This window comes from Ammospiza nelsoni, chromosome 23 (assembly GCF_027579445.1).
Source record: "Ammospiza nelsoni isolate bAmmNel1 chromosome 23, bAmmNel1.pri, whole genome shotgun sequence".
Classification (NCBI taxonomy): domain Eukaryota; kingdom Metazoa; phylum Chordata; class Aves; order Passeriformes; family Passerellidae; genus Ammospiza; species Ammospiza nelsoni.
The window spans coordinates 5,662,832-5,685,691 of record NC_080655.1 but is presented as its reverse complement, the minus strand read 5'-3'; the positions used below and the strand labels follow the sequence as shown (position 1 = coordinate 5,685,691).

General features: G+C 55.6%; 1 protein-coding gene across 1 annotated transcript in view; it reads right to left on the bottom strand.

Moving 5' to 3' along the window:
- The window catches only part of KIF21B (kinesin family member 21B), a 48,892-nt gene that overhangs the window by 8,480 nt on the left and 17,552 nt on the right, over window positions 1-22,860 (bottom strand). Inside the window, exons 4-30 of the mRNA XM_059487742.1 lie at window positions 22,389-22,538; window positions 21,400-21,534; window positions 20,900-21,067; window positions 20,358-20,473; window positions 19,616-19,811; window positions 16,751-16,940; window positions 16,583-16,646; window positions 14,954-15,178; window positions 14,607-14,688; window positions 14,043-14,160; window positions 12,886-13,077; window positions 12,118-12,317; window positions 11,874-11,981; window positions 11,332-11,400; window positions 10,347-10,576; window positions 9,408-9,555; window positions 9,115-9,309; window positions 7,828-7,929; window positions 7,559-7,724; window positions 7,133-7,193; window positions 6,811-6,868; window positions 6,182-6,387; window positions 5,642-5,716; window positions 5,405-5,518; window positions 4,757-4,795; window positions 2,628-2,764; window positions 2,239-2,419 (exon numbers count right to left, since the gene is read on the bottom strand). Coding sequence (XP_059343725.1) covers window positions 2,239-2,419; window positions 2,628-2,764; window positions 4,757-4,795; window positions 5,405-5,518; window positions 5,642-5,716; window positions 6,182-6,387; window positions 6,811-6,868; window positions 7,133-7,193; window positions 7,559-7,724; window positions 7,828-7,929; window positions 9,115-9,309; window positions 9,408-9,555; window positions 10,347-10,576; window positions 11,332-11,400; window positions 11,874-11,981; window positions 12,118-12,317; window positions 12,886-13,077; window positions 14,043-14,160; window positions 14,607-14,688; window positions 14,954-15,178; window positions 16,583-16,646; window positions 16,751-16,940; window positions 19,616-19,811; window positions 20,358-20,473; window positions 20,900-21,067; window positions 21,400-21,534; window positions 22,389-22,538 — 3,725 coding nt within the window. The remainder of the gene's footprint in view (window positions 1-2,238; window positions 2,420-2,627; window positions 2,765-4,756; window positions 4,796-5,404; window positions 5,519-5,641; window positions 5,717-6,181; window positions 6,388-6,810; window positions 6,869-7,132; window positions 7,194-7,558; window positions 7,725-7,827; window positions 7,930-9,114; window positions 9,310-9,407; window positions 9,556-10,346; window positions 10,577-11,331; window positions 11,401-11,873; window positions 11,982-12,117; window positions 12,318-12,885; window positions 13,078-14,042; window positions 14,161-14,606; window positions 14,689-14,953; window positions 15,179-16,582; window positions 16,647-16,750; window positions 16,941-19,615; window positions 19,812-20,357; window positions 20,474-20,899; window positions 21,068-21,399; window positions 21,535-22,388; window positions 22,539-22,860) is intronic.

The following is a 22,860-nucleotide window of genomic DNA, read 5'->3' as shown; positions in this document are numbered from 1 at the left end:
TGGGGTCTCTCACTTTTATAAGTTTTGGTCCATTTGCATATTGGGGTTAATTGTCCAGTTACAGCTTTAACCCATGAAGTCCCATCCTGCTTGTTTTTCTGTTTTTAGTTCATATTGTTTGTGCTCTTGGGCTGAGATTTGGATCATTTGTCCTTGGTGCCCAGCTGGAGCAGGAATTGTTTTGTCTCCCTGCTCTGTGCACAGAGCTCAGCATCCCTTAATATGAACCCAGACCCGCACACTAAAGCAGTGAAGAATCTGAAAAATAGAAAAGCTAAACTGAGGCATCAGGAAGGATGAGACCAGAGCCACTGAGGAACCACAGGGCTGTCCCCAGGCTGGCACAGCTGGGTCCCACACTGAGGAAAGGCCCTGGAGTGTCCCTGTCCCTCTGGCCACAATGGGACCAACAGGAGCTTTGTCCCACAGGGCAGTGCCCAGCCTGCAAAGGCAGCCAAGGATCAGGCTCTGTGCCTGTCTCAGAGCATCCTGCCCTGGCTTCCAGCTGAGGTTCCCTGCTCTCCTCCTGTGCCTCTCTGCTTCCACAGAAGGGCTGGTGAGTGCTGGCATCCAGCACAGGGCAGAGAGGTCTCAGCCTGTGGGCCAGGAGGGAAACCAAGGCAGGTGAGCTGAGGCTGGATGGGGAAAGGAGACCTGTGCCACAGCAAGTGGGTAGCTCTGACCTGCTATAGGAATGTGCCCCTTGTTGACAGAGTGACAAAACTGTCCTTTGTCCCCTTAAAAAGGAAAGAAACCCAGAAGTTTCTGTCATTAATTAGGTGAAAAAGCCACCTCACAGGCCTGGGGGACTTCACCTCAAACTTAAGGATAGCCAATTGGACAGAAACAAAAAAGTCCCACCTGAGCAATTTACTAGAAAAAGAAGAGAACAAAGAAACAAATTGCTTTTGTGGGGTGTTTTACCAGGAGCAAGAACCTCTTGCATTTGGCTTGGTTTTTCTCTGTTCGTTATTTTGCCTTTTATTGAACCTTTTTGTTTCCAACACTGCAACAGAAGCCATCCTGCTGATTTTATGCCTCCAAAGGTAGCTGAGCTATCTTGGGTGAGTAATAGACCTCCAAGAGCTTATGAGACCTGGCTCAAGGAGGCTGCTATTACTCCCTACCATCCTGTCCTAACCTTGGAGCCCTACTCCAGACTGGCAGCCACAGCTACAGTCTGTTCCACGCTCCTTTCTGGTCCTCAAACTCCTCACAGAGCCCCAGGTTTCCCACTGAAGAGGCTGTGATTTACCCAGACACTGCTGTTTGGGGCTGTGCCCCCCATGGGAGCTGCCAGCTCTCAGACCAGCTGCAAAATCTCCTCAAAGCTCCTGACCCTTAACAAGTGCTGGATTCTGCACCTGGGACACAGCAACCCTGCAGGGAACAGAGGCTGGAGAGCAGCTGTGGGAAGGGACCTGGGCATCCTAGTCAATGAATATGAGTCAGCAGTGCCCTGGCAGCCAGGAGGGACATCCATGTCCACCAGGAACAGCATTGCCAGCTGGGCAGAGGGGATTGTCCTGCCCTGCTCTGCACTGGGGTAGCCTCACCTCAAGCCCTCAGGGCAGTTTTGAGCACCACAATATAAAAAAGACATTAAACCACTGGAGAGCATCCTAAGGAGGGCCATGACAATGGTGAAGGGTCTGGAGGGGAAGCCTCATGAGGGGCAGCTGAGGGCACTTGGTTTGTTCAGCCTAGAGGGGAGACCTCACTGGGGTCTTCAATGTCCTCATGAGGGGCAGCAGAGGGACAGGCACTGATCTCTTCTTCCCTCTCATGACAAGTGACAGGACTCACAGGAATGGCTGGAGCTGAGCTGGGAGATGTTTAGGTTGGATGTCAGGAAAAGGTTCTTCCTCCAGAGGGTGCTGGGGCACTGAACAGACTCCCCAGGAAATGGGCACAGCTCTGAGCCTGTCCGAGTCCAGCAAGTGTTTGGACAAAGCACAGGGCAGGATTGTTGGGGTGTCTGTGCAGGGTCAAGAATTGGATGTGATGATCCTGATGGGTCCCTTCCAACTCAGCATATTCTGTGATTTTATGACCACGAATTTTTCCTGCAGGAGTTCCCATGAACTCCCTCACCCCAACCTCTCCCACCCTCCCTGTTCCCTCAGGAAGCAGCACTCCAAACTGGCACTAGGGAGCTCTATCTGGCCATGTAGGTTCTGTAAAGGCTTCTGCAGAGCCAGAGGAGCCCAGAGTGCCCAGGTGCCCGAGCTGACGTACGTGAGGGTGCGGACGCAGCGCGCGGAGTCGCGGATGTCCCACACCTTGATGTAGGACGTGGACACGGTGAACACCAGCCCCGTGTGGCTGCAGTACTTGATGGAAACCACATTGTTGGGGTGGCCCTTGAGAGAGGCGATTTCCTGGCCTGTCACCAGGTTCCACATCTTGCAGCTGCGGTCTGTGGGAGGAAGAACACGCCCAGGAGTGTTGGGGGTGTCTCCTCCAAGGACATGGGGACAATATTCCCTCTGAGCATGTCCCCCCACCCACAGGGCCAGAGGAAAGGGGACAGCCAGCCCAGCACAGGGGCAGGGCTCAACACTGCAGACAGGGACCATCCCTGTAATGCCAACGCTTCCTCTGCATCCTCCCTGCCCATCACCCACCTTTGGAGCCCGTAAAGAGCAGCTCATCGGTGGCATCCAGGCAGAGCACAGGCTTGGTGTGTCCCTCTGCCACTGAGACACACTGCAGAGGGGCTGTCCGGGCATTCTTGGTGCCACCCACCGGGTTGATGATGCCCCTTCACAGGAGAGAAAGAACAGGTACAGTGTGGGGTGGAGGGGCATGGTGCCCACAGCCCCAGGGCATGGAAGAACATGAGCAGCCTCACACCCAGCCCAGAGTGAGACACTGCTCCACCTGAACCTCGCCTGTCTGAGCTGAGGTCTTTGTGGAAACCCCAGAATGTCCCCATGGGCACCCCCTGCCCACCTCTGCCCCTGCCATCACACAGGGCAAGGGGGAGGCTGCCCAGTGACCTCTGCTCTGCCCCCAAACCTCTCCTGCCTCACCAGCACAGACCCAGGACAGCTCAGGAGACTCAGCCTTTGGCCTCAGGTCCATTTTGGGGCAAGCTGTGCCCTGTCCAGCCTGAAGCTGAAGCTCTGCTGGGATAATGTTTCAGAGTTCCAGTATCAGCACCCCATCCCCTGGAGGCTGTCACCCTCAGGCTGGTGGCATTTGAAGACAGATCCCAAGGGTGACAAAGGGCAGCAGCAGCATCTGCCCCCCACATCCCTGCTGCAATGGCTGTTCCTGCCCCCAGTGCTGGCTCTGGGCAGGACAGCACCTGCCCCTGCCAAGGAGCACTGCTCTGTGTCCTGGGGGACATCACCTGCCAATCCCCTCCACTTCAGACATGCTCAGGGTGCTGAGCACCCCCAGCCTGACCCTCCTGTGTGTGACCTGGTCATCAAGCACAGCCACAACACCCAAAGTTGTGCTGTTTTCTTCTTACAGGCAGGGAAACTGATGCATGGGGCTAGAGAAGGGCAAGGTTTGCATTAGTTGTGAGGACAAGCACAGGCTCATTAATTGGGTGTGGAAATCACATGCATGTGATGTTCCTCAGCTCTGCACTTACCAAGCCAAGCCAACAGCCCTCCCCTCGCCCCCAGTGCTTCCAGCAGCCTCAAAGCAACACTGAATCCAAGGGGAAATCCCTGCACTGCATCTTCCATGGACTTTGAGAGGCTGCCTGACCACAAACTGCCCAGGGTGACCCTCTCAGACTGGTCTGGTGTCACCCTCCCTGTCACAGGGGGGCTGCAGGAGCTCAGGGCACAGGCAGAGGGGACACCTAGGTGCTGGACAGCTGATCATGGAATCATGGAATGGTTTGGGTTGGAACTTTCGACACCCTCTCATTCCATGTCCATGCCATGAGCTGGGACACCTTCCACTAGACCAGGGTGCTCCAAGCCCCATCCAGCCTGGCCTTGGACACTCCCAGGGATGGGGCAGCCACAGCTTCTCTGGAAAACTGTGCCAGGGCCTCAGCACCCACACAGGAAGAACTCCTTCCTAACATCTGCTCCAAATCTCTCCTCTTTCAGTTTTAAACTGTTCCTCCTTGTCCTGTCACTATTTGCCCATGTACAAAGTTGCTCTCCCTCTTTGTAATAAGCCCCTTTAGGCACTGGAAGGCTGCAATGTTGTAAAGGATGGGAGAAATGTGGCCCCTGTTCTGGGAAACCTCTGAAGTGGTGGATGCAGGGAGAGAATCCCAGGAGAACATTAACTCCAAGGCTGAGCTCTGCCACAATCTGACTTTGTTTCTTTAGGGACAGACTGACCTTTTCCAGCACCAGGGCAGCACAACCAGGCACGAGCTGAACCTGAGACAACTGCCTGGAAGAAGCTTGCACAAAGCATGTACTGCAAGCACCCTTCCCCACCATCTCACCATCCTGCTGGAGAGCTGGGGAAGGGCTGGCACGTGGTGGCCTCATGCTGGCAAGAACCCATCAGAGCTGGAGGAGAACATGCTGCCAACCCAAAGCAGCCAGCACCCACCAGTGAGCCCAGCACCACGCACCAAGGGCTAATCCAAGCAGAACAGCTTGAACTGACAGCACCAGGCACCAGAGGTGGCATGCCAGGGGGACAGACACACAGTTGGGATGGGGGAGAGCAGCAAGCTGCAGGCAGAGCATGCAGGGACAGGGAGAGCAGGCATCTGACAGAGAGAAGGAGGAGCAGAGGAAGGGATAATAAATAGAATTGTCTATACCTCAGCACCTCCGAGACAGAGGAATCGCTGTCATCAGACCTAGGGGCAGAAAATTAGCAGGATTATGGGAGAGAAAACCCAGACTAGAGAAGGCAGCAGTGGAGTCAGAGGTGGAAGATTGTTATTGCATCCAAGCCAGTGTAGGACAGAGAGAAGGAGAGGAAGGAGGGAGAAGGAGAAGCACACATGGAGAACCAGGGGAGAGCAGAAGAGCAGGAGGGCATGAGAGGAACAGACAGCAGGTCTCCATCAGGGAACACCAGCGCTGCTAGCAAGCCCAGAGCAGCACCTGACCTGCTGCCAGGAGAGGCTGGAGCAGCACTTGTGGCTGGATGCCAGTCCATCAGCTTCCTCTGAGCCCTCATCCCCTCACCCCATCCTGCTCCCTCATCTTGCCAGGGCTCCAAGTCTGTCTGCAGGCAGAGGCCAGCACTGTGAGCTCAGAGGGGCCCAGTGGGCAGAGCACAGCCCTGGCACAGCAGCTGCTCCATCACAGGGAGGAGCAGAGAGTGAAGAGGTGACAGGACACTGGCTGGAGCCAATCCAAGCCCTGGTGTTGCTATACACCCCCACGGGACTCAGTACAGACCATGTGCTATCCTGGTCTGGGTTCCCCTCCTCAGACACCCTCACCCCAGCAGGACTCACTTGTCCAAGGCAGATCCCTGGCTCTGGGTGCTCGTGAGACGGGAGAAGACGTTGCGGTCGTTGCGCGGACGGGTGGGTGGGGACGAGGGCGGTGTGAAGCCGATGTCTGCAGGCCTGAGCCAAAGGATCAGAGGGACACATGACTTGGGAACTGCTCACCTGGCACCTGACTGGGCCCAGAAAGAATCCTGGGCCACACAGCCCCCCTGCCCATGTCAGCGTTTGTCCCGAGCTCACCTGGCAGGCTGCCCACGGTCGTAGGATTTCCGCCGGGTCAGGGGCGAGGTGTCCGAGCCCCGGGACTGCCTGGGACTGCAGCAAGTGAACAAAGCACAGTGGGTGCCTGCCCTGCCCAGGACCCCTCCACAATGAACACCTCAGTCCTCCCCCAGAAGAGCAAACAAGAGATTGGGCTGGAGTCACAATCTCGAGGCAGAGTGCAGAGGCTTTTGCCAGCCCAAGACACCTCCAAAAAGCTGATAACCCAGAGCAGGGAGTTGGGGACCCTTGTGGTTGTTCTCCCTGCTTCTGAAGTATCCCCTCACCATTTCTCCCCTTCCTTCCCTGCTTTTGAAGTATACTCCTCTCCATCTGCGAGCAACACCTACACATTCCTACACACTCTCCAAGCCCCGCTGAGGAAATTCCCCATGGCATGCTATACCCGAGCATGGACAGATGCAGGATTGGGCTCCCCTCACCCCTCTGCACCCCCACAGGCCAGGCACAGCTCCCCAGACCCCCTGAGCCTCCCAGGCACTGGTGGCCCATGCTCACAAGGTGCTGCCCCGGGTGGGCAGGCTGATGGTCCGTGACACCTTCTCCTTGTAATAGGGGTCCCGGATGGAGAAGCCGATCCCGTCCTCCTTGATCTCCATGAGGGACGCCAAGGACTTGGTGATGTTCTTGGTGGACACGTCCAGCGTGGGTCCCAGACACTCAGCTGACACTGCCTTCATCTGCCCCGAAAGCTTGGGCTCCCCCTAGAGCAGGGCAGAGGGCTCAGGGTGGGCACATGAGGGCAGTGGGAGCAGCCAGCAATGGGGGCTGGAAGAGTTTGTGCTCTCTGGCCACAAACCAGCTCCCCCACATCCCACTGGATCCCCTCCAGCAAACATGTACAGAACAGTGGCTGCTTCCTTCCATGGGGACATCCTCAGTGCCACTCAGATTTGGAAGGCACTGCCTGGTGTGGTGGGTGCTTGCCAAGTCTCTGGTGCTCCAGGACAGGACCACTGCACCAGGAGACCTTGGTTCTGCCCATCCATAAATCAGCCACACTGCCTTATGCCAAGCCTGGCTCGCCAAGGTTCAGGCTGCAGAGCAGAGGCCTGAAGCATCACTGAACATCCCTCCATCCCTCCTTCCAGCCTCCCTGACCAGGACACACAAAAAGGCCAACTAACCTTGAACTTGAAGTCATCCTGGCTTGCTGAGCCCTTCATGGTGAAAGACTGGGAGATGCTGCAAGGAGAAAGGAGCAAAGATGGATCTTCAGTGCCAAACTCTCTTCAGAAAGCTGGTGCCAATGGTCCACCAGACTCCTTGGGTCACCCTCTGTCCCCCAGCACCCTTTCTCCAAGGAATGACCAAGCCTTCACTCCCTGCTCATGTCCCTGCTCCTCCCACCAAGGGCTGGGCACCACAGAAAAGCTCAGGTGGGGCTTTGTTCATGCCCATCTATGAGGTCCATTAATGGCATCAGGCAGTGCCAGGCTGGGTGCTCACCTCCCATCTGAGGCCAGGCTGAACTCTGAAACTTCCTCATCTGTGCTGGTGTAGCCATTCTCTGTGAGAGGGAAAAGTGCATCAGCAGGGGGGACCCAGAGGGGACACCACTGTCACCAGCTACCCCAAACCCTGCAGCAGAGGGGTTATCTCAGGAAGCCATGAGGGATAACCCAGTCCTTGTCCAGTCATCCATGGCCAGGAAGGTGTAGGGAGTGACTCAGTCCTTGTCCCTGTTATCCATGGCCAGAAGGGCATGAGGGATAACCCTGTCCTTGTCCATGGCCAGGGCACACACCCCCACCCAACACGGCCTTTGGGCAGGGTCCCAGCCACCTCCAGGTGCTTTCTGCAGGCCCAGTCCAGGTGGGCACCCAGCCCACAGCAGCACACCTGGCCTGAAGCTGCCCCTGCCTCAGGCCCCACCTTGCTGGACGTTGTGGATCAGTGCCTGCAGCTCGGGGTGGGACTCAGCCTTCTCCCTCAGGGCATCCAGCAGGGCGTGGTTCTGTGAGGAGTTGGCCACGTCTGTCTGCCGCAGGCGCCCCTCCAGCAGCCGGATCTGCGCCTCCTTCTGGGCCACCTGCAGCCCCTGCACAGGCAATGCTGGCACTCAGCAAGGTCCTGGCCACCAGGAACACCTGGCACCCAGGAAGAAGCCCTGTCACACATGCACAGCCCTGCCAGCCCCACACCTTGTCAATGGAGGCTTTCAGGAAGTTGTCCAGCAGCAGCCGGGCTTCGGCCAGGGAGCAGGAGCTGATCACCACCGAGGTGTCCGTGGAGTCCAGCTCCTCCTGAAACACACAGGGACAAGGGCTGGATCAGCAGGGTAGCTTTGCTGCTGGATGGGCCTCCTTGGCAAGCACAGCACTTCCATCACTCTCCAAGCACTGTCCAGTCCAACCCTCACCCTCCCCAGTCTGCCCAGTGGCTACTGGGTGTTGCAGACATCTTTTTATGAAAATCCTTTTCATGGGATTTTTTCTTCCTAAGAGGCTGAGAGGCCTCAGGAACAAAATGTAAACATTGATTATCTGTTGCTGTGGAATGCAACAGGTGCATCTGTGATTGGTCTCATGTGCTTGTTTGTAATTAATGGCCAATCACAGCAGAGCTGGCTTGGACAGAGAGTCTGAGCTGCCTTTGTTATCATTCTTTCTTTTTCTATTCTTAGCTAGCCTTCTGAGATGAAACTTTTCCTTCTATTCGTTTTAGTATAGTTTTAACGTAATATATATCATAAAATAATAAATCAAGCCTTCTGTAACACGGAGTCAGATCTACATCTCTTCCCTCATCCTAAGACCCCTGTGAACACCATCACAACTGGGCAGATCCAGCCATGGGACTGTCCAGTGCTGAAGGGTTTATGCACTGCTAAGGAAATTCTGGTTCCAGCACAAAACCAGACCATGAACAGACACCAGGCTCACCCAAACCCACAGTCCAAAGCTTGGCGTGAATTAACAGCAGCCCTTCTTCCCTGCAATCAAGGTGACAGCTGGGGACAAGCCAGGGACAGCACACAGCCTCCATTTCAGGCTGCAGGCATTGAGGGGAGTTGGGAGCTGCCCAGTGGCATGGCCAGTATCACAACTGGACACAAAACCTAGATGGCTTCTGCTGGGAAAAAGTCAGTCAGTCCTCCAGGGATGTTTCCAGTGCATGAAGCAACAACCATGGGTACAAGTGACCACCAGCCCCGTGGGCAAATGGGGGCTGCAGCCTCCCTACAATTCCAGGGCAGCAGGACACCAGCATGTCCATGGACATGGAAGGACCTGCCAGAACTCCTCTCTATAATTAATCATCTAACGAGAGTGACTGTGTGGGTGAAGCCCCACCAAGAGTGACAGCTCACAGGACTCTGGGTCCTCTGAGCAGAGCCCAGCCCCAGCTGGCTGTGCCCAAGGATGCTCTTTCCATAGAGGGATGCTCTCATTTCCTCCCTCCCAGCCATACCCAGTCCTGCTGCCCACCTTGGTCTCCTCAATCTGCATGATGGTGGCCTGGCAGTCTGAAATGCTGTCGTTGATGTAGTCAATGTTGGCCCCCAGCACCTCAATCTCCTCGTTCAGCTCTTGCAGACCCTTCTGCTCCTTGGGGCTCTCTGCCTGCAGCTTTGCCCGCTTGCCCAGCAACGCCTCCTGCAGCAGCGACAGCTCCTCACGTTTCTGGGGGAAAAGGGAAGGGGAATTAGCACTGTCCACATGGCCACCTCCCTGTCCTGCAGCCACCACCCAGCCCCCTCTGTCCCCAGTGCCACAGCCACCTTGATGAGCCTCTCCATGTCAGCCTCGAGGTTGACAATGGTCATTCTCTGCATGACAATGTCGAAGATGCGCCGCTCCAGCGACTGCCACTTGAGGCGGGCAGCTTTGCTGAAGGTCTGGCTCGACCCCTTCTTGGGGAACTTCTTCCTACAGCCAGAGGGAAGAAGAGGCAGTTGGGCAGATGGCCACACCGTGCTGGAGAGCTAGGCTTGCCCAGGATCTGGGATCTGGCTGGCCAGAAACAGAGGATGCATCTGTGCTGTTTCTGCATTACTCAACTGTAGGAATGTGCTCTCTGTTGAAGGAGTGACAAAACTATCATTTCTCTCTTTAAAAAGGAAAAAAGCTCAGAAGTTTCTTCCTTTGATTAGGTAAAAAGACACCTCATAGAACTTGGGGGACTTCACCTCAAACTTAAGGATAGCCAATTAGACAGGAGCCAAAAAGTTTTGCCTTTTGTGAGGTGTTTTACCAGGAGCAAGAATCTCTTTCACCTGGCTTGGTTTTTCTCTGTAAAGAGTTTTGTTATTTTGCCTTTATTAAAACTTTTCTGTTTCCAACACTACCACAGAAGCCATTCTCCTGATTTTATGCCTTCTAAGGTAGCTGAGCTATCCTGGGTGTGATATAGATCTCCAAGAGCTCATAAGACCTGGCTTGAGGAAACCATATATCACCCAACTTTTCCTCTTAGGAAAGTGGGACAAGAGATGAGTCCAGTAGAGTTTGTGCCACAACATTTAATCCTCATGGAGGGCCAGCTTTGAGCTCAAACCCAGGTGACAGTCACACTCTGCCAGCACAGCTTATCACAGGATCAGTGATTTAGTATGGCTCGAGTGGACACTAAGCCATCCTTCAATCTCCACCACCCATCAAAAGCCAGGCACGGGATCCCTGGGATGTCTCACGCCCGACCACCCAGCCCCTGCCCTGACCTGGCAGGCCGAGCCCCGTTAATGGAGGCCGAGGAGTCTCCCAGGAAGTTGTTGATTTTCCTGTTCCACTGGCGCACGATGCTGGAGACGGAGCGAGCGCCGCTCTCGGGCTCGGAGGAGGTGGTGCTGGCCGAGACCTCGGCCCCTGAGTCCAGCATGGGCAGCTTGGGGCCCGTCCTGCCCGCCACCCTGTCGGACATGGGCTTGGCCAGACGGCGCAGCGCTGACACCTGCCCCAGGGAGGACAGAGGAGAGGGTCTGTGGTGTTGCATTTTAGTTAAATGTATGATCTGTGTCAACCCTTGAAAATGAGCAGTTTATTCCAAGCCTGTGATCCTCCCCTGAAGTGTCATGGATCTGTAATCCCATTGACCCAAGGCTTATTCCGTGCCTGCTATTAACCTGTGTGAGGGAGACCAGGCTCTCTCTTGGCCCTTTTCCCCCTAGGCTCTCCCTCTCTCTCCTCTCTCCCCCTTTCCCCCTTCTCCCTCAGAAACCCTGCTGCTCCTGGAGGTGGAATCCCCAATAAACCCTCCTCTAATCAGCACTGTCAGAAGCCCTGTGGAGTCTCCCTGCCTGCCTGCTGTTACCAGGGAACACACACAGCTTTGGGGGGACTCCCTCAAAGGAACAGCAAATGGTGTCAGCTGGGCAGCCTCACCCAGCCTAAACCCATCTGTATCACCCCCAGGCCCCACAGGTCTGAGAGCAGCAAAGCCCAGGGACATTTGTGCCTCATGGGGCTCCCTCTCCTCCCTCATAGCCCACCCCTGCCACCAGGCTCTGCTGCTCGGGATGGGGAACACTGATGCTGCCTACACCCATTTCCCACCTGGTTCCTGAGCCATAAAACCTCTCCCTGCCTTTTGGGGACCCCATTTCCAAAGCCAGCCCTGTCTGAAAGATAGGATTTCTCGGAGCCAAGCACTGGACCCAGACCCCCATGGAAACTGGGGGCTATGTGGAGGAAACCCCCTTTCCTCACCTCCTGCGTTTTCCTCCGCAGCACAATTTCCTGCTGTCGCTTCTGAGATTCCAGAGCCCTGATCTGGAACTGCAGGAGTGAGAAAGAAAAAGACACCCCTGAGGTCCAGCCCAGATGTGGTCGCAGTCCCAGTGCTCCCTTTGGCATAGTCTCACTCCTGATTTTAACACCGAGCAGGCTCCCAGCCCTGAGCCGGCTCTGGCTGCACATTCCCCCCTCCCACAGCATCCCCCACAACTCCAACAGGAGCAGTGGGAATCCTTTGGGAGCCATTCATCCAGCTGTGCTCCGCTAGGACCTCCAGTGAGGCTTCACCCAGCTATCTGTGAGCTCCTGGAGTGCCAGAGCAGGACAAACACCCCCTCCCCAGCCAGACCAGTCACAATCTTGAGGCAGAGTGCAGAGGCTTTTGGCAGCCCAAGACACCTCCAAAAAGGCTGATAACCCAGAGCAGGGAGCTGGGGATCCTTGTGGTCCTTCCCCCTGCTTCTGAAGTATCCCCTCTCCATGCCTCCTGCACATATGGCAAGCCGGCCTCTCACCTCCTGCCGGCGCTGCTCCTTCTTGAGCTGCGCGATCTCCCGGTTCCTCTTGGTCTCGGCCAGGCGGCGCCGCTGCTGCTCCTCCCGCATCTGCTTCATCAGCGCCACCTGCAAGGAGGGGCCGCTGTGCCACCGCCCCGGGGCACCCCACACCCAGCACACAGCGCTCTGCACTGCCACCAGAGTGCAAAACGCTGCTCCAGGCTTAGCCAGGATCCCTCCCCGCCCCGGCACATCCAGGTACCTTTGCCTTCTTCATCTCGGCCACCTCTGCCTGCAGCTTGCGCAGCTCCCGCTCGTAGCGGCTCTGGTTCTTGAGCAGGCGAGCGTGCTCCTTCTGGGCTGCCTGCAGCTTCTGCAGGTCCCTGTTCATCTCCTTCAGCCGCTTCTCGTAGTCTGCCTTGATCTTGTTGGCTTTCTCCTCGGTGTAGCACTCCATGGTGCCTGGTGGGTGGGGAGAGAGCTGACACTGCACCCCGGGACCCCCCTGTACCCACAGACCTGCCTGGAGGCACCCAGCACTGCATCCCTCCCTGTCCCATCTGAGCCTCCTCACCCACCAGGAACTGGGGTCTGTCTGGGAATATCTGCTGGAAGAGCTCAGCACAGAGTGGAGATACAGGGCTGGGCTGAGCAGAGCTGCACACTGGGACACCCAGCCACACACAGGGCTGACCCTGCCCTATTTCAGCCTGCAGATCAGCCACACCACTGGCTCTTTTATCCCTCAGTTTCCCCAGGAGTCCCCCCAGCTCATGAAGTGGTGCTCAAGGCTGGAAGAGGCTTTGCCACCCTCCTGCAGCACCAGCAGGGTGCAGAGCTGTGCAGCGCACTGATGCTGCTCCCATAGCAAGACAAGCAGAGTCTTGGGGGGTGCCAGGGATTCAAGGAGAGGCAGGTGGATGGCAAAGCTCTACCAGAGCAAGGGGTGGATGCTTTGACTTAGAGTTAGCTGGGCTTGAGCTGGAACTGGCGTCTAGGAATGGGATCCCGAGGGTGAGGCAGCTCTCACTGAGGTTCTGCAGGACCCGGTCCCGCTCCAGCTGCGTGTCCCGAATCTTGTTCTGCAGCAAGATGAGCTTCTCCTCATACTGGTGCTTGAGGGTCTGCAGCCGCCGCTGGCTGTTCTCCAGCTCATCAATCAGCTTCTGCTTGATCTCAATCTCACAGGTCAGATCTGCCAGGTCGGCCTGGAAATTCACAGCTGGAGGCAGAGGAGAAAGTCAGGCTGGGAGGCACGGGGAGCATCACTTGCATGGCCCCACTGAGTCACAGTGTTGAAAATTGCAATGCAAGATATTTTCAATTACCATCTGTATGGCACATTATCTTTTGTCAGTGGGCAGTTTTCCTTATCTCTCTCTCTGAGTGATCATAATCACACCTCCCTAGGAAGGGAACATCTGCTGATAACAGCTATTGAATGTCACTGCATGGCTGATAAGAACTACAGCATCCCATTGGGAGATGTGAGCCCAGAGGGAGGAGCCAAGCATTCCTACCCGGATATAATCTGGAGATTCTGGAACACCAGCACAGCTTCTCCACTGGATTGCCCAGAGGAACAGCAGCTGCCTCTTCTTCCACTGCATCTTCAGAGGAAGAGACTGCACCTTTCTCCAGGATCCCTGCTCCAGCAGAACCAGCCCTGACACTGCAGGAGGGCTGAGCCACAATTCCAATGGGACTGCTGTCAGCACCCTGACCCACAGGGTGTCAGGCTGGGTTCTGACTCTGGCAGTGTTGTTCTAGTGTACTGCATTGTTTATTTTATCCTTTTTCTTTCCTTCCCTATTAAAGAACTGTTATTTCCTGCTGCCATATTTTTGCCTCAGAGCCCCTTAATTTAAAATTTATAGCAATTCAGAGGGGTGGGGAGGGTTTACGTTCTCCATTTCAGGGGAGGCTCCTGTCTTCCTTAGCAGACTCCTGTCTTTCCAAACTGAGACACACAGCACATGGAGAGGGCAGAGGAGCTGATGGGAACCCCCACTGCTGGGGAGCAGCAGCACTGAAGCAGCACTGCAGCAGCCCTGGGGCTCCCCAAGTCCCACAGAGCAGGCATGGCTGGGGCATGGTGAGCTCTGCCTCCCCAAGAGCAGAGCTCACTGCCAGAGATGCGAGCAAGTGCCCTCCATGCCCATGGCTGCACACAGATCTCCACTTTACCCTTCTCCTCTGCATCCGAGTCCGAGTCCACCAGGCTCTCTTCACTGGCCGAGTCCTCATCTTCATCCTCGCGCCCATCCTCTTCCTCACAGCCACTCTCATCCTGTTCTTCCTCCTCCTAAGAGATGAGTGCCTAATCTCAGCCAGCAGGATGGTCTGTCCTTCTCCCCACAGCTTCTCCCTCCTCCAAACCTGAGCTCACCCTACAGCAAAGGGCCACAGGCCCCCAGGTGGGACTCAGCCTCCCACAGAGCATGCCCAGGGGCTGCAGCACCATTTCTGGACCCCCAGCACATCCTGTTGAGAGGAACAGCAATTTGACCCATCCATCCCTTCCTAGCTGACCCCTCTTCATCTATGCTGATTAAATCCAAGTCCCCAAAAACATGGACTCCTCATTCTACATCCAGGCTGAGTGGGGAGTACCCAGCTTCTGCCCTGCTCCAGCATGGAGCCCTCAGCAGAGTGATTCTTCCAGCCTGAGCTTGCTCCCTGTCCCATGGATGGCACTTTCAGTGCTCACCACCCAGACATCCCCACAGCGTGAACACAATGCCCACTCACCTCTTCCACCTCGTTCTCATCCGTCTCCTCCCCATTGTCCTGCTGCAGTTTCTGCCTCTTCTTAAATGCCTCCTTCTCTGGGCTGGGGGGAACAGAGGGGGGCTGGTGAGTCCCAGCATGAGAGAGGCCAGAAACAGCTTCTGCTGGGCCACCCTCCCCTCCCTGCTGCTTTTGGACCCTTTGGGGGAAAACAGCCTCTGGAATTACGTGATGGGGAACAGGAGACCAAGGGTAGGACAGGGCGGGAAGGGAAGGGAAGGGAATGCAGGTGTGTGGGCTCCGGCTGTAGCAGAGGAGACCCAACCCCACAGGGACAGACCAGCACTCAGCCTCCCCCTTCCCCTCACCTCTTCCTCTGCTGCCGCCGCTCTTTCTTCTTGAGGCGCTCCAGGTCCTGCTTGGCCCGTCGGAGCACGTCGGAGGCCTCGGTGTCCAGGGTGGCTGCGGGGCTGCAGATCCCAGCCAGGCCCGGGCCCGGTGAGGAGCCCATGGGGAACGGGCCCCGTGCAGAGACCCGCGAGAGGCTGCGCCGCAGAGACTCGTTCATGGACTCGCTCTCCAGCAGCTTCGTCCTGGGGAGTGCAAGCAGCACAGTCCAACAGGGGCCATCCCACTGGCCCTACAGGGGGTCTTTTCTGGGCTTAGAATCACAGAGTGGTTTGGGCTGGAAGGGACCTTAAGCCTTATTTCATTCCACATTCCTGCTGTGGAAGGGGCAGGGATGCCTTCCACTAGACCAGGTTGCTCCAAGCTCCATAGACTTGCAGATATGGAATAACCACAGCTCCTTTGGGCAAACCGTGCCACTGCCTCACCAACATCATAGGGAAGAATTTCTTCCTAACTTCTGATTTAAATCTCTCCACTTTTAGTTTAAAGCCATTTTCCCTTGTCCTATTGCTACCTGTCCACACTAAAAAAAAAAAAAAAAAAAAAACAGCTCTCTCCTTCTTACTTATAGCCTCTTTTAGGCAGTGGAAGGGGCTCTAGGGTCTCCCCAGAGTCTTCTACAGACTGAACCATGATGTGCTTGGATGGTGTGAGCCAGGGACAGAGTCACTACTAAGCCATTCCACCTCATGATGGGTCAGAAAGCCATAATGCTGGCAGACAGGGTATCAGGATCAAGCAAGAGACTGGCATGGACCCACCTTTGGGAGGCAGCAGTCCCTGAAAGACCCCAGGCACTTCAAATAGAACTTCCCCCTCCATTGTTTTGCAGAGATAATCAAAACTCCACAACTTTTGTGAAAATTGTAAAGCCGGGATCAGCACTGGACGCATGTGGAAATTGTTCCCCTAAAATGACATGTATACCTCTGGGAACTTCAGGTCCTTTTTTATCTCTCTCTCAGATACATATGCATACAATTTCACAATAGGTTTATATATATTAATTTTTACAAATTTTGCGTACATTTGCTGGTAGTTCCTCTTTATCAGAAAGAATTCTTAAGTCGAGTTGACTTGCTCTCACAGCAGTCTCTGTCTCTCTCTATCACTCTCTGTCTGCCCCCCTCTTATCTCTGTCTTTCACTGAAGCAGTTTCTCTGAGCCTAGGCTTTTTGCAGCCAGACTACACAAAAAGCTACATACTTAAAGATGTACCTTCCACCTAAATCAAAATAGATTTCTACCCTGGAAAATTTCCACTCTGCCTCACCATCAATGCCCATACCAAAGACAACAATAGCCAAAGCACTGCTTGCCACCAAGGCTGGGCCTCCTTCAACCCTGCATAGTAGCAGTAGAAATCACACAGCATTGAGCTGTGTGAGCCCCCCATCCCCAGCCCCTGGCCCCAGGAACCCAGAACCCCCAGCAGCGTGCTTGCTCACCTCAGCTCCTCAATCTCCCGGATGTAGTTCTGGATCAGGGTGCCGATGGCTTCATTCACACAGCACTGAGCTGTGTGAGCCCCCATCCCCAGCCCCTGCCCCCAGGAGCCCAGCCCTCCCAGCAGCGTGCCCGCTCACCTCAGCTCCTCAATCTCCCGGATGTAGTTCTGGATCAGGGTGCCGATGGCTTCGTTCCCGTCACCTGCAGCGCACAGGCACTGGTGAGAGGCACACCCTGCTGTGCCCCAGCCCCCGGCCCAGCTGCTCCCTGGGCTGGCCCCCACGCCACGCACAGCCCAGCCGCACCTGCTTTGGCCAGCATCATGTTGGCCTCCTGGCTCATGAGGTAGGTGACCCTGCTGTTGATGGCGTCGATGGCCTCCTGCATGGCCTTGACGCGCATGCGCAGCGCGCTGTTCTCCTTCTGCAGCATGGCGTTCTCCCGGAACAGGTCGCTGTAGCCCTCCGTGCCATCCTCCCCGATCACACGCTTGCCCTGGGGGCACAGGAGGGCAGCCCCTGAGGGCAGGGCAGGCTGGGACATAGAGACCCACTGGGACACACAGAGACACACCTGGGGCACACAGAGACACACCTGGGACACACAGAGACACACCTGGGACACACAGACCCACCTGGGACACACAGACCCACCTGGGGCACACAGAGACACACCTGGGACACACAGAGACCCAACTGGGACACACAGACTCACCTGGGACACACAGAGACACACCTGGGACACACAGAGACCCAACTGGGACACACAGACTCACCTGGGACACACAGAGACACACCTGGGACACACAGACACGCCTGGGACACACAGAGACACGCCTGGGACACACAGACCCACCTGGGACACACAGAGACACACCTAGAACACACAGAGACACACCTAGAACACACAGAGACACACCTGGACACACAGAGACACACCTGGGACACAAAGAGACCCACCTGGGACACACAGACACACCTGGGACACACAGAGACATGCCTGGGACACACAGACCCACCTGGGACACACAGAGACACACCTAGAACACACAGAGACACACCTGGGGCACACAGACCCACCTGGACACACAGAGACCCACCTGGGACACACAGAGACCCACCTGGACACACAGAGACACACCTGGGACACACAGAGACCCACCTGGGACACACAGACTCACCTGGGACACACAGAGACACACCTGGGACACAAAGAGACCCACCTGGGACACACAGAGACACACCTGGGACACACACAGACCCACCTGGGACACACAGAGACACACCTGGGGCACAAAGAGACACACCTGGGACACACAGACCCACCTAGGGCACACAGACCCACCTAGGAAAAACAGAGACACACCTGGGACACACAGAGACACACCTGGGACACACACAGACCCACCTGGGACACACAGACCCACCTGGGACACACACAGACACACCACTGCACCCCTGGGGGCAGCCCCACCCAGACAGCAGGAACCAGGAAAGCCTGAACTGAACATGCAGAGGGTGAGAGAGGCTTCAGGGATTCTCCCTGGCTTACCATCCCCAAAACCTGGCCAAGGTCCTAAGCTGAGCTCCTGTTTCTTAAGCCTCCTGACTCCTCCTAGCAGTTTCTCCTAGGGGGCAGGGGATGGGTCTGTCCCACTAAACCTGCCCCAACTCAAACACAAGGAGGGGCCTTTCTGCACCTGTCTCTGCCTCCTCACCAGGGTTGCTCCATCAGCTGGGTTTGCCTTTGGTGGAGTTCATTTTCCTCACAGCAGCTTTTGTGTGGTGCTGTGTTTGGGATCTGTGCTGAGCACAGCACTGATCCCACAGGGATGATTCAGCTCCTGCTGAGTCAGGAGCTGTTCTGCCCCTCACCCTGAGCCACCAGCGTTGGGCCAGGGGTGCACAAGGAGCTGGGGGGACACAGCCAGGACAGCTGTGGTTCCTTACTAACCACAGGGATATCCCAAACCACAGGATGTCATGCTCAGTATATAAAGCTGGGGGAGGGAAGAAGAAACAGGGGATGCCTGGAGTGTTGCCCCAAGTCACTGTTACACTTGACAGAGCATTGCTGGGCTGGGCATGGTTGAACATCTCCCTGTGATGGGACACAGGGAATGAATTCCTTGCTTTGCTTTACTTCTTAAACTGTATCTAAACCAAGGAGTTTTCTCACTGTTACTCTCCCAGTTCTCTCCCCCATTGTAGCAGGCCATGGACTTGCAAGGGCCCTGTCACAGACATCTTTTAGGAAAAAATCTTTTTTTTAGGATTTCTCCTCTTGAGAAGCTGAGAAACCTCAAGAACAAAATGTAAACAATGATTATCTGCTGCTGTAGAATGCAACAAGTAAATCTGTGATTGGTCTCATGTAGTTGTTTCTAATTAATGGCCAATCACAGTGAGCTGGCTCAGACAGAGAGTGCAAGCCACAAGCTTTTGTTATCATTCTTTCTTTTTCTATTCTTAGCTAGCCTTTTGATCAAATCCTTTCTTCTATTCTTTTAGTATAGTTTTTATATAATATATATCATAAAATTATAAATCAGCCTTCTGTAACTTGGAGTCAGATCCTCATCTCTTCCCTCATCCTCAGACCCCTGTGAACACGGTCACAGGGCCCCGTGGAGAGCAGAGGCCTAAAGATAGGAAATGCCAAGTCATGGCAAGCCCTTGTCTTCCACCTTTTGGACCCCAGCTTATCTCTGTAACCCCATAGGTCACTTTTCCTTAACCCCTGCTATTGGACAATTCTGGATACCCCTATACCCTATATAATGGGTATAGGGGGATCCAAAATTGGTCAGAAGAGCCATCGCTGGAACCCTTCACAGACCCCCAATAAAGACATCGCTGTGGAACTCCAGAGCAGCCTTCTCTCTCTACATCTGTTGGCCTGAGGTGCCTTAGCAAGCAAAAGAGCTGAACTCAAAGAGCTGATAATCATTAAAGAGCTGATATCCCTTATGCTTGCTAAAGGTAGCCAGTAGCTGAGAGCTGCTCAGGTTTCAGGCAGTCTGTCCCATAGAGGACTGATCTATCCAGCCCATGCAGCCTGCTCGGGGGCAAACCTGCTCTCAGCAAGGACACCCCATCCCACTGAGGGGCAGTGAACAGCTGGCTGCAGTGCTTCCCTTGCTGGGGACAGCAGGACCTGGCCCCACTCACTGCCTTGTACTCCATGAGCTCCATCTGCAGCCGGGCGATCTCGGCGCGCAGGGCGCTGATCTGCTGGCTCGTCTTGTCCTGGTTCACCACCACCTTGTTCTTGATGTTGCGAGCGCGGTTGGCGTACTTGAGCGTGTTCAGGGTCTCCATGAAATCCCGGTCGGAGGGGCTCACGCAGGCAATCATGATGGTTTGGCTTGGGGATGCAAGGGCAGGGTGAAAGACAGTCCCTGCACAGCTCAGCAACCCAGCAGGTACAAACGCAGGACTCAGCACAGATCACGTGGCCCCAGACACCCATCCTGGATGGGAGCCCATCCTGGGCCTTTCTGGGTTTTAAAACAAGGTATGAACTGGGTTCATCCCTCCCAGAACCAGAGCAGCCACAAGACCTCTCAAGCACATCACATAGCACTGGGAAAGGCAGCCCTTCCTCAATGCCTCCCTCTTTGGAGAAGAGGCAGGGAATTCAATCCCATTCTGGGCACCAACACTTGCCAAGTCCCAGATCTGTCAGGGCTCAGGAGGGCTTTGCATCAGCTGATTCTGCCAAAGCTGCTGATTGCACCTGAGGCTGATATGTCTTTACATCTGCAAAGTCATACTGTGCCTGGAAGAAGGCATCTCTCCCTGTCCTGAGACAGCTCCTCCATAGCTCCAGAGCCCCCTCGGCCCCATGGGCAGGGGGACAGCCCCTGCAGCCCTCAGCCCAAGCTCAGCCCCCACCCTGGGACCCCCTTACCTGTTGCCCCCGAGGGAATCCTGCAGCAGGCGGGTGAGCTTGGAGTCGCGGTAGGGCACGTGCACAACCTTCTTGCTCTGGTCTCCAAGGGCACTGATGACATTCCCCAAGGCCAGCTACCAACACAAAGGGAAGCCCCCCAAATTCAGCCCTGGCTGAGGATACAGCACATCAGGCCTGGGGCACACTCTGTAGCACAGGTTTGGGTTGCACAAGTTTGGGGCAGGCGTGGGGCTCCCCTTAGTCTGGGCAGTGCCTCTCTCCATGCTGCACTGAGAAGAAGCATCAAGCCCCAGAGGGGGTTTTTTAGCTCTGATTAGCAGATCTCACCCTTTTGGGAGCTGCACCCCTGCCCACAGCACGAGTGTCCTTTGGCTGCAGAGCTGTGCTCCCACCACTGGTACTGTGAGACAGCCCAAACCCCAGCCACGACAGCAGCACCCCAACAGCCCAGGGCAGCTCCAGGCAACACCCAGCACTGTTAGAGGTTTCTCCTGTCAGGCTTTGGCCTGGCACCCCCCTGCCCAGTAGTGCAGCCCTACCAGCCCACAGTTGATGGAGATGCCCTCCTTGGCTCTCTCGCCCGTGGCACCCGTCCGCTTCAGCCTCTCCGAGCCAGCCAGGTCCACAAAGTGAAACTTGGCTGTCAAGGTCTCATATTCAGCAGCAGGTTGGGATCCATCCAGAAGGCTGCTCACCTCCTCATTCACCTGCAGCCAGGGACACACCAGGGGTCAGCACCCCAGAGGCTCCCTGGCCTTGACTGAGACATCAGCCAGAGTCTGAGTGTTCACCCTCCATATCCAGCCCCTCAGAGACGGGGACAGCATCCCAAGAGCAGCTTGTTCTGAGCCATCCTGCCCAGGATCAACTCACTCTCAGCTCCCATTAAATCCTAATGCAGGCTATGAGTGGAGAGAAGACAGAAAAATCTCTGCTTCTCTTAGATTTCAAACCCCCTCCCCTTCCCAAGGGAACTCCACGCATCAGCTGGGTATGGAACCCAAGAACAGCCTGGCCATGAGGCAGGAGCACATCTCACCAGCTCTGGGCGGGCACACACTCTTGTCTGGCACAGGTAAATAGTGAAGATGGCATGGGATCTGGAGCTCTGCACGTTCATCTGGGTGCTGGCCGTGGTGCGGGACAAAGCTCCTTGCTTTAGGCACTGGATCAGCTGCAACGACACCAGGGAGAAGGAAACCTTAAAGAACTCTTCTAGGGAGTCAGGACAGACCCTGTGCAGCTCAGTGGACACACTGATCTTTTCCAGAACATCCCCAGGACTGCACTCCCACCCTGGGAAAGATCTCCCCCTCTCGGGAGTTTTGCTGTTAATTGCAGCTCTGAGATTTGTGAAAAGTCTCTGTTTCGGCCTGCACGTCTGAAGAATGAGCTGGAGTTCTTCAGTTTTTGTTCTTAAAGTTGTTTATTGTATCTTATCTATAAAATTTTTCTCCTATTCAGCCAAGGTCCGCTCAGCAGGGCAGCCACAGGCACTCTGAGCACCCTTGAGGCAGTGTGGTCATTTTATGCTACAAACTACGTATAACATATTTACAATTACTTTCTAATACCTATCATTTATGTTAGACAGTGAACTTCTATTCTAAACTAATCCCAAAGTGCCTACATCACAGAAGATGGAGGTAAAGAAGAAGAAGAAGAAGAAAGGCTGGACACGCCCAAGTCCCTCCATCTTGTCCCCAAACCCCTCATTCTAAAAATCCCAAAATCTACCCTTTCACCTGGTGATAATTTTATTATTACATTATTTAAACTTCTGTGACTTTCAGGTCCTCATACAAAGCTGGTAATTTGCACCAGGGGTCATAATCAAATCCCCAGGTGCTCTGGGCTGTGTGTCAGGGTTTCCAAGCCCCCCTGGCAGGGTCCTCAGGAACTCTGGACACCCAGAGGGATGCACTGAGTTCTGACATCCCCCCACCAAGCTGTCCCCACCCAGCACATCCCTGGCCAGTGGCACCCAGCTGCCCCCCCTGCTCTGTGCCTGCCCCGTGCTGCACCCACCTCATCCTGGGAGCTGATGAGGCGTGAGGTGACCCCCGTGGTGTAGATGCTCCCGCTGGCATCCTCGTGGATTTTGATGTTGGATTTGCGGTGGCGCGAGTCGGGGTCGCGGGTGCTGTCAAACAGGTCCAGGATCTCCTCGTTGTACAGCTGGGCAGGGCAGCAGTGGGTGTGGGTGAGCAGGGGAAGCACGAGGCTGCTCCAGCCTGGCACTGCAGGACTGGCAGAAACTGCCCTGGCACTGCAGGACTGGCAGGAGCTGCCCCTGGCACTGCAGGAGCTGCCCTGGCACTGCAGGGCTGGCAGGAGCTGCCCCCTGGCACTGCAGGAGCTGCCCTGGCACTGCAGGGCTGGCAGGAGCTGCCCCTGGCACTGCAGGAGCTGCCCTGGCACTGCAGGACTGGCAGGAGCTGCCCTGGCACTGCAGGAGCTGCCCTGGCACTGCAGGGCTGGCAGGAGCTGCCCCCTGGCA